Here is a 10,417-nt window from a genome sequence, read left to right on the forward strand (position 1 = left end):
AAAGAAAATTATCATAATTTATAAATTTATTGTATAAAATAACCTCAATCAAGTAACAAAAAATATACTGTAACACTTTTTTTATTCTAATTCTTTATATAGATTATATAATATATAATAGTAACAATAATAATAAGAATTTAAAATAAATTTGGGGTCTTCAAAATTTGAGGGCATAAGGCAATGGCCTCACTACCCAAAGCCTTGATGTCGTGTAAGAAACTTGACTACGAAAGAGGTTGATGGGTCTTAAGGTGCATTAAATAAGTTTTTCATTTTTCTATTTAATTGTGGAAAAGAAAAGTTAAAATATAGTACTCTATATTCCATAGTCATTTGATGTGTGGATTGTGGAACGACTTTTACCAGCTTTTGCAAGAATTAATCAAGATTCAAAAGGGCAGTGGCCCAATATTTTGATTTTAATTTTTTTTTCAGGAATCTTTATACAAATAGGTAGCTTAATTTACTGTTATACTTATCTTAATAGGTACGCGTAGATTATATGTTGACTATCATATAATATACATTATTTTTAGTTTAAATTGTTGGATAGGAACAACTATTTAAGTTAATTTCTGCAACGTGGGAAATTAAGGCTGATCCTTTTGCGTCTTGGTGGGGCCAAACATCACAAGAAAGCATTCTTGCAAAAGTGCTATACTTTATGTATAACTCTGGCAACAGTCCATATTGTAGCATAATCTCTATTCTCTGCTTTGCATGGGATCAAAGAAGAGCTTCTGAATTGCTAGTTTAAGTAATTTTCACTCATCATTTGAGAAAATAACCAACATTTTTAATTTCTTGCTCTCTTTTTTCGCAAGAAAACCTGGGCAGTTTTCACTTGGCCCAGTTACATAGTCTTCTACTAAAGATAGAACAAGAAACACACCTTAAACCTACCAACACAACACATGCTACTTTTCCAAGATCACCCTTTAGCTAGAAACAAACCTAACCTAGAAACCCAAAATTTCTAAAAGAACCCAAAAAAAAAAAAAAAGGTAAAGTAGCGCTATATATAGAAGCTCCAAAAGTTCTCTTCACCCATTTCATTTTTCATTTTTTTTCTTTTACATTTTTCATTTTGGATTCAAGTCAAAATGGAGCTCAAATAGTGCTATTTATAGAAAGTTGAAAACAGGGGTAAACAAAGGTTTTAATTTTTCATTTTTTCCAAGGTTGGGGGGCAAGATTGCTGATACACGCAGTAATAGCAGAATTTGATAGATTCTTGACTATAGTCTAATTAACTGATATTCCTCCTAGTAGTCTTGTTCTTCTCATACATAACATCAAGCAAACAAGTACTCTTGCATTTAGGGCATCTTGGGTCATTAACTTCTGCTAACATAACATACATGAGACAACGTGGACAACCAACCAACACCATTGAAGTAATTGTTTCTGGGCTGTCGGAATAACGTTGGACGGCGGAGGAATCGTCGGACGACACGCATGAACTCGTCGGCGACGCCGTCAACGACCTGCTCGGCGACTCCACTTGTGGGTGGTTGATCACTCGTGGTGGTGACAAATTCAGCTTTAGGTCAAGCTCACCATTTCCATTTCTTCGGCTCATGGCTAATTGTAGTACTTGTAATTAATATGATTTCTTTTCTTCTTTCTTTTGAATAATAATCAATCTCCCCTGTCTGAAAACAAAAGCCCCAAAAATAACAATAAATAACATTAAAAAAGGAGTTCAACTAATATGACAACGTAAAGAAATTTTTACTTTTTATAGCAAGTATGGATTGATAACCAACAAAACACAGTAAACAAGTGTAATCCGGTGCACTCAGCTCTCGCTATGCGCAGAGTTTGGGAAGGGCCAGACCACAAGGGTCAATTGTACGCAGTCTTACACTGTATTTCTGCAGGAGGCTGTTTTCATGGCTTGAACCTATGACCTCCTAGTCACACGGCATCAACTTTACCAGTTACGCCAAGGCTCCTCTTCCAACAAACCACGGTAAATGATCAATTAAAACAGGTAAAATTATACTGATAGTGTAAAAATGATATTAAAAAACGATTAGTATTTTTTACGTGATCATCAGAAGAACTTGTATTACCTTAAGATTGAGGAATTTTTGCCACCTAAAGGAAGTGATGAGGAAAGCTAGCTCTTCTAATTCAAAGGTGGAGTAAGGGTGGTTGTGATTGAAGAAAGGAAGGGGGTAGCCGGAAGGTTACGGCGGAGATCGGCGGCGCACCAAGGGAAGTAACCGGAACCACCGGCAGCACGGCCAAACTACTAAGATGAACAAGTTGAACTTGTTGTGGTCCTAGTTGATGATCTTGGACTTGTAAAGCCATATTATATAATGGGAACTATAGAGTGGAGAGATGGGATTGCTTTAAAAGCTTAATTAAATTATAGGAGAAGAAGTTGGAAGAGAGAGAGAGAGAGAGAGAGAGAGAGTTAATAGGAAATCAATTGAATGAATTGAAAGAGGAAGGGTAGAAAGAAGAGAGAGGAGTAAATTGAGGGGCAGGGAAATGTATTAATGGTTGGAGAAAATCCCAAGATAGTTTGCTCAAAATGGAAAATTGGAGTAAATATTTGCAATTAAAACTAATAAGTGCATGCTGTGCAGGGAAATTAAAGGGGCTGGTAGAGGGAGGTAATTCATTATGGTCAATGAAAGGTGTAAATACCCATTGCCACTGTGTGTTTGTGTGTGTTTCTTGATAAAGCTATACATACAGAACAAACACAAACACAAGAAAAGCCATAGAAGCCTTTAAAGCGCCAACTAAATTTTCTAACAAATCCAACCTCACTCATATTAATTTTCAATAGCTATCCATATTTAATAAATTCTAGAGTTGCGTATCATGATGGACTTGTTAATTAGTTAATGTGAAATGAATAAGTGTTGAACACATCTTTTCCATTTTTTTCAATTTTCTTTACAACAACAACTACTCACTATTAATTCCAATCAAATTGTGATTGGTTATATATATGAACCTTCGCTAATTATGTTCTCCTAGCTCAAATTATTTGTCGTGATTTCTAAAAATAGTTGTCTCAGATTATTTGTTATTTTAGAACTTTTCGACAAAATCAATTATTTTTTTCTCATTTACCCTTAGTATTAATTATTCTTGAAGATGGAGATGGCACATAAATAAAACAAAATATTTAATAAAGAAATATTTTATTTTAAAACATAAATAAAGGTAAAATAATCAAAAATACCTTTTAATTAATGTTTCTTAAGGGCTGTGCAAAAGAGAAATATGATAGATAATTTGAGACGAAGGGAATATTTTTTTAAAATAAAAATACTTTTTCCTTCTTCCTCTTTTTCCTTTTTTTTTCTCTGATACAAAGGTATATATACCGTGTAAACTTAATTATATTATTTGTGTATTCATACTTAAATAAATATGGCCTAATAACACTTTTGTGGCGATTTATTATGAGCTACTGTTTCATTGAAAATATATGCATATACATTTGTGTCGCCGCCAAAGGTTTTGATATGAGCGGCTTAAATATATACTCCTTCCAATCCCCTTTAATTGATTTTTTGGTTATTTTCACACATTAAAAAATTCATCTTTCAGCATTAATTAATAATGAAATTGAATATATTAATCATAATTTGTTCGTTGGAATTTGGAAATAAAATAAACACTCCTAGACTCTTCATTCCAATGACAACTTTGAAAAAAGAAGTTAATTCCTTTTTTATATATGAAGAAAATAAATATTGTGGACCACAAAAAAGAGAAAAAATTAATTAAAGTGAATCGTAGAGAGTACTATTATTCTAATATCGGCGCACTGTATTTTCAAGTTTAGTGTTCAAAACTGTTTATTGCAGCTTAATATATTCGGTCGAACTTCTCTGATGTTTGAGTTCCATATTTGATTAATTCATGTGATAATATAGCTGCTAAGGTTTAAGAAGAAAAGCAGATAATATGAATGCCCCTCACCCAACAAAACCATCTGTCCCGTGCTGGTATTTCTTCTAATAAATATTTTCTTTTTATTTCTCACCCTTCTTCTAGAGAGTGTGTTTGGTACAGCCAAATCATTTTGATGTTCATTATTTGGTTGATGAGTGGAGAATATTTTCTAGCTTCCTCTATGTATGTGAGATAGTTAGGATGAGGTTTTTCTGGCGTTAAATCCGTGGCCGAGGCACCCAAAACAAAATAATGTAATCCGGGTCATTAAGCTTTCACTATACAACAACAATGACGACAATTTAGTAGGATTTCACAAGTGGAGTCTGAAAATGATAGCGTATACATAGACCTTACCCTATCCTTGGGAGGTAGAGAGGTTATTTCTAATAGATCATCAGCTCAGGAAAGAAGAAATAAAACAGTAGCAACAAGCAATAGCAATAGCAAGATACTGCGAAAACCGAAGCGAACGATAGTGAGAGAATAGCAGATAGCCAGAAAATAACTGAAAGTAAACACTAGCAATAAGCAGTAACAACAACAAAAAACAAAGAAACTGAAGCGAAAGATAGTAGGAAAGCAGTAGGGACAGACTAACCTTAATACCATCGATACGGAAATGAAAAAAAGCTTGATTACCTACTAGCTAGCCTTCTACCCTAATTCTCGATATCCACGCCCTTCTATCAAGGACCTTGTCCTCGGTAAGCTTCAGTCGTGCCATGTCCTGCCTGATCATCTCTCCCTAATATTTTTTTGGCCTCCCTCTACCTCTTCTCATACCCACCAAGACCAACCGCTCACACCTCCTCACTGGGGCATCTATGCTTTTTATCATCACATGTCCGAACCATCTTAGCCTCGTTTTCTGCATCTTGTCTTCCACGGGATCCACTCCCGCCTTCACCTAAATATCATCATTCCTAATCTTATCCAACCTAGTATGCTCGTACATCTATCTCAACATTCTCATCTCTACTACTCTAATCTTCTGGATATGAGAGTTCTTGACCGGCCAATACTCTGTCCCATATAATATAGTCGGTCTAACCATCACTCTGTAGAACTTATCTTTAAGTCTCGATGGCACATTCTTATCATACAAGATGCTGGATGTTAGCCTTTATTTCATCCACCCTGCTCTGATACGATGCGTGACATCCTCGTCAATCTCCCCGTTTCCTTGGATAACAGACCCCAGATACTTGAAACTTCCTCTCTTGGGGATGACTTGTGAATCAAGTCTCGCGTCCATGTCTGCTTCCTCGATCTCGTCGCTGAACTTGCACTCTGAGTATTTTGTCTTAGTCCTACACAACTTAAAACCTTTAGACTCTAGAATGTGTCTCCAAACTTCCAGCCTCTCGTTAACACCGTCGCACGTCACGTCAATTAGTACAATGTCATCCGCGAATAACATACACCATGGCACCTCCCCTTGAATATGGCGTGTCAATGCGTCCATCGGTAAGGCAAATAAGAACGGGCTAAGATCTGAGCCCTAGTGCAACCCCATCACAATAGGAAAATATTCTGATTCTCCTCCCACAGACCTCACCCGAGTGTTAGCTCCATCGTACATGTCCTTAATCACCCTAATGTACGCTACAGGAACATCTTTAGTCTCTAAATATCTTCATAGAACCTCCCTAAGGATTTTGTTGTATGTTTTCTCTAGGTCAATGAACAACATATGTAAATATATATTCCTCTCCCTATATTATTCCACTAACCCCTTAATTAATAGCTTTTATAGTCGAACGACCTAGCGTGAATCCTAACTGGTTCTCAAAAATAGATATTGTCCTCGTAACCCTCACTCCAATCACTCTCTCCTAAAACTTCATAGTATGACTAAGCAGTTTGATGTCCCTATAGTTATTACAATTTTGGACATCACATTTGTTCTTAAACAACGAATCGAACTCTACCTCTATTCTTCAGGCATTTTTTTCGTCCTAAAAATAACGTTAAACAATTCAGTGATCCACTTTAATCCTGCCCTACCCGCGTGCTTTCAAAATTCTACCGGGATTTCGTCTGGTCCAATCGCTCTACCCTTTTTCATCTTACGCATAGCCCCCTCGACCTCCTCAACTTTAATACGCCTACAATACCCAAAATCTCGCCGACTCTTGGATGGCTCCAGATCACCCAGCACAATATCCATATTTCCTTCTTCATTCAAAAGTTTAGGGAAGTATGTCTGCCATTCTCGTTTAATATGTGCCTCTTCCATCAGAACTTTGCCTTCCTCGTCTTTGATGTACTTCACCTGCTCCAGATCACGGGTTTTTCTTTTTCTCACCTTGGCTAGCCTGTACAATCTCTTGTGACCTCCTTTGACCCCAAGTTCTTCGTACAAATGACCAAATATTGTTGTCTTAGCCTCTGATACTCCTACCTTTGCTTCCTTTCTAGCCTTCTTATACAACTCCTTGTTCGTCTGCTTCTTCTCCTCGTATGCACTCTCCATTAACTTCAAATACGTTGCTTTCTTGACTTTCACTTTACCTCGAACCTCTACATTCCACCATCAGTCCCTTTGTGACCACCAGAGTAACCCTTTGCCCCTAACACCTCTCTCGCGGCCTCCCTAATGTTGTTAGCTGTCATGGTACACATACCACCCTCTTCCATCAGAACTTTGCCTTCCTCGTCTTTGATGTACTTCACCTGCTCCAGATCACGGGTTTTTCTTTTTCTCACCTTGGCTAGCCTGTACAATCTCTTGTGACCTCCTTTGACCCCAAGTTCTTCGTACAAATGACCAAATATTGTTGTCTTAGCCTCTGATACTCCTACCTTTGCTTCCTTTCTAGCCTTCTTATACAACTCCTTGTTCGTCTGCTTCTTCTCCTCGTATGCACTCTCCACTAACTTCAAATACGTTGCTTTCTTGACTTTCACTTTACCTCGAACCTCTACATTCCACCATCAGTCCCTTTGTGACCACCAGAGTAACCCTTTGCCCCTAACACCTCTCTCGCGGCCTCCCTAATGTTGTTAGCTGTCATGGTACACATACCACTCGCGTCCTCACTACTCCTCCAGGCCCCCATATCCAGCAACTTCTCTCCCAACTCTTGAGCTTTGTCCTTAGTGACTATGCGCGGGGTATAATAATATTGACAAGTCGAAGTGTTTTGATGAATTGTTGGAGGATTAAAAGCTATTATAATGGGTAAATTTTAGTTTGTAGTAATTAATATATAAAGTTAAAAGGTAAGATAGTTATAAGAAAAATAACTTTTACTCATAAATAAAAAAAGAATATTTTCCCTTTTAATAAAAATAAATAATCAAACACTAGAAATTAAATTATTTTCGTGAAAAGTACTTTCTCCTTTTTGAAAAATAACCTTCATTATATCAAACACACCAAGATTGCCTTCACTTAACATCACATATACCAAGATTCCAAAACAATTTCAATTTTCAAACTTTTTTTTCAACTTTTTTTCAAATATTACTTTTTTAAATACCATATTTTTTATGTCCAAACACCCACTATTAATTATGCATGTGTGTATTTTGGTAACACTTATGGGTGTCGGTTTTTTCGATTTCTTCAGGGTTTTTTAGATTTTTTTTGTTACATGAATATTATTTCAATCTTACTTTATTAGTGTTATAAATAAATTTTTGATAAATTAGTATATGTTTAGTAAGAACTGAATAAATTGACAATCACATGATCAATTAAAAATATTATTATGGGAGAATTCTTATGGTAACACATAGGGCTGCTTAACGGGCGGATCGGGCGGTTATTTACTCTTAACGGTTTGACTTATCGGTTATCGATTTTTAAATGTATTAATCCGCTAGCCACCCAATAAGATATCGGACGGATTAGTATCGGTTTAGCTATTATCGGGCGGTTATCAGGCGGTTATCGGTTTAGTTTCAGTTGATTAAAATGATGACATTCTTCAGTACCTTATAATAATGATGACAAACATTATAAATTCCTTTTTTGTAACAGATGAATTGTGTTTTCAACTATTATGCTTAGCTTATAGCAATGGTTGATATTAGAAGTATTAACCTGAGAGTTGTTACTGCTGATTGTGGTTGAAGCTATTGTTGCTCTGTAAATTTCGTTGTAACTGGCTTGTGTCCTTTCTTCTGTTATTCTTTCGGATTTTGCTAAGAAACGTTGACATGAAACTAGTTAGAAATTGCAGTGTCTCTTGGCTTTGCTTTGGCTATATAGTAAATTATTTAAAGCTAATGTTTTGTAACAAAATATGAATGATTCTTGAAGATGGTAATCTTTCTGGAAAAAAAAATATATTGTCCAAAGCAATATATATATATATATATATATATATATATATATATATATATATATATATATTCTTAACGGGTTAACGGATTATCCGTTAAAAAAATTAAATAATCCGCCCCCAAATCGATAAGCCGTTAATAAAAAAAATTCAATCCATTCTCCGTCCGTTAAATCGTTAACCCGATACCAATAAGCCATTAAGTTTCGGTTTCGATTCGGTTTTCGGTTTCGATTCGGTTTTGAACACCCCTAGTAACACATGATAGCTTTTCTTTATCTAACAATAATTTTTTATTGATGTACGCTTTCAAGCTTAATCGAATTTTAATAATTAAAAAATAAATCAATATGAAACCTAAAATCTGATATGTTCTATTTAATTTTAAAAATTACCAATAAAATATCATTTTAAATTCGAAAAAAATATAAGAGTTTAATAGATCTTGACATATAAGTATGGAAAAATAAAGAGATTGACACATTTCAATCATACTTAATAAGAAAGTGATGATACACATTAGGATAAAGCATTATTTAAAGTAAATAAAATTGATGCACTTATAGTTTTATTAAATATTACATCCTATGAGAAGATCACAAATATTTCAAGATCTCATATTATATAACGTTTTAAAAGTATATATAAATATTATATATTTATATGCCGATTTAATTCAGATTTCTCTACTCCATACGAAACCAAACCTAGTCAGAGTTTTTAATCAGTTTGGTTTGACTTTTCGTTGGTGCGATTATTCGATTTGATTTGAACGACCTTGATCGTGACATAAGCATAACTTTATCTTTTCCTTTTCCTATTTCTACTCATGACCTAATTTCTTAAAAATAATTTTATCAACTCAACCATTAGAATCATGAATACGGATCTACCTTTGGATTTTGATCATGATCGGCTTCTTTTTATTTTAATTTCATTTATCTAATTTCTATCATCTCATGAAAGTCAACTATGCACGTCCTCGCATTTACTATTAGTTTGGCTTTTTCTTAATAAATATGATTATCATGGAAAAATGCATTGTATTGAGAATGAACTTTCATGGAAAGGGGCTGGTATGTCATATTTTACGCAATTGAGAGCCAAAAACAACGTTTGACTATATACTTATTTACGTAAATTCACTAAATTAATCAACATTGGCTTGAGAGTGAAGTTGATTTAACTTAGGGTGTGTTTTGTGTATTCATGGAAAATGGGTGATTTTATCACTTATTCTCCCTTGTTTAGTTGGTAAGTGAAAAACTTTTTCCGAAAAATATTTTCTAGTATTTGGTTAGAGAGTAAAAAATATTTTTTAGAAAAATAATTTTTTATGCTACTTTCTTCACCCCCGTCCCCCCAAGTCCCCATGTTTCTTGTGCTTCCCCCCCCCCCCCCTCCCCTACCTCAAATACCCAACGTTTTTAGGACTTTATTTTCTTCAAAAAATTAATTATTCTTCTAAAAACTCAAAGGAACTAATGTGTTGTTTTACGTTTTTTACGCAAAAACAACGTTGAAATTTGTGCTACATAACTAAAAAGAAAATGCTATTTTTTTGGTTGAAAAAGAAAGTACTCTTTCTATAACATGAAAATAAAGTATTCATTTTGTTGACATAAAAGAAAATACATTTTCTACTTCATGAAAAGAAAATACTTTTTTTGTTGAAATAAAAGAATATTTTTTACTACATCATTTTGTTGAAGTGAAAAAAAATACTTTTTACTATACTATTTTGTTGAAATAAAAGAAAATATTTTTTCTACATCATGAAAAGAAAGTACTTAAAATAATAAAAAGTATTATGAAAAGAATATACTCATTTGTTGAAATGAAAAAAAAATATTTTATCTACAACATGAAAAGAAACTACTATTAATAATGTTTCTATTTAGGGTGGGTTGGGGTTGGGAGCGGGGTTGGGGATGGGGAATAGGGTGGAGAAGGTTGAAAAAGAGTTATGAAAAATATTTTTCCTTCTCTTAATAGGAACATTATTTTCCTCAAATTGGAGGAAAATATTTTCCAAAATATTTAATCCAACCAAATATGAAAAAATTAGAAAAATATTTTTCTTCACACTAAACACACCCTAAATTTTATAAACAACAAAATTTTGAAATCTCGCCATCGATAGAATAATATTTTTGAAATGAGTAATCTAAAGATGCCTAAAACCTAAA

At 34.1% G+C, this 10,417-nt stretch overlaps 2 protein-coding genes and 1 long non-coding RNA gene across 3 annotated transcripts; all 3 read right to left on the reverse strand.

Annotated features, from left to right (window-relative positions):
• Window positions 1-1,025: 1,025 nt before the first annotated feature.
• Window positions 1,026-2,436, reverse strand: LOC104094806 (uncharacterized). The gene is made up of 2 exons (XR_004506682.2): window positions 2,082-2,436; window positions 1,026-1,658 (listed from the first exon to the last, which is right to left on the reverse strand). It is a non-coding gene; the product is annotated as an uncharacterized lncRNA (long non-coding RNA).
• A 2,623-nt stretch (window positions 2,437-5,059) lies between these two features.
• LOC138904381 (uncharacterized) lies at window positions 5,060-5,401 on the reverse strand. Its single transcript, XM_070192883.1, has one exon. The coding sequence runs from the start codon at window positions 5,399-5,401 to the stop codon at window positions 5,060-5,062; it is 342 nt and encodes a 113-aa protein (XP_070048984.1).
• A 552-nt stretch (window positions 5,402-5,953) lies between these two features.
• On the reverse strand, window positions 5,954-6,412 carry LOC138904382 (uncharacterized). The gene has a single exon (XM_070192884.1). It carries the CDS (start codon window positions 6,410-6,412, stop codon window positions 5,954-5,956), a length of 459 nt encoding a protein of 152 aa, XP_070048985.1.
• Between the last annotated feature and the right edge of the window lie 4,005 nt (window positions 6,413-10,417).

The sequence above is a fragment of the Nicotiana tomentosiformis genome, chromosome 2 (genome assembly GCF_000390325.3).
Source record: "Nicotiana tomentosiformis chromosome 2, ASM39032v3, whole genome shotgun sequence".
In the NCBI taxonomy this organism is placed as follows: Eukaryota; Viridiplantae; Streptophyta; class Magnoliopsida; order Solanales; family Solanaceae; genus Nicotiana; species Nicotiana tomentosiformis.

Excerpts from the sequence above, each read along its gene's own strand:
- LOC138904381 (XM_070192883.1), bottom strand. The coding sequence starts at position 5,401 with ATGGACGCATTGACACGCCATATTCAAGGGGAGGTGCCATGGTGTATG.
- LOC138904382 (XM_070192884.1), bottom strand. The coding sequence starts at position 6,412 with ATGGAGAGTGCATACGAGGAGAAGAAGCAGACGAACAAGGAGTTGTAT.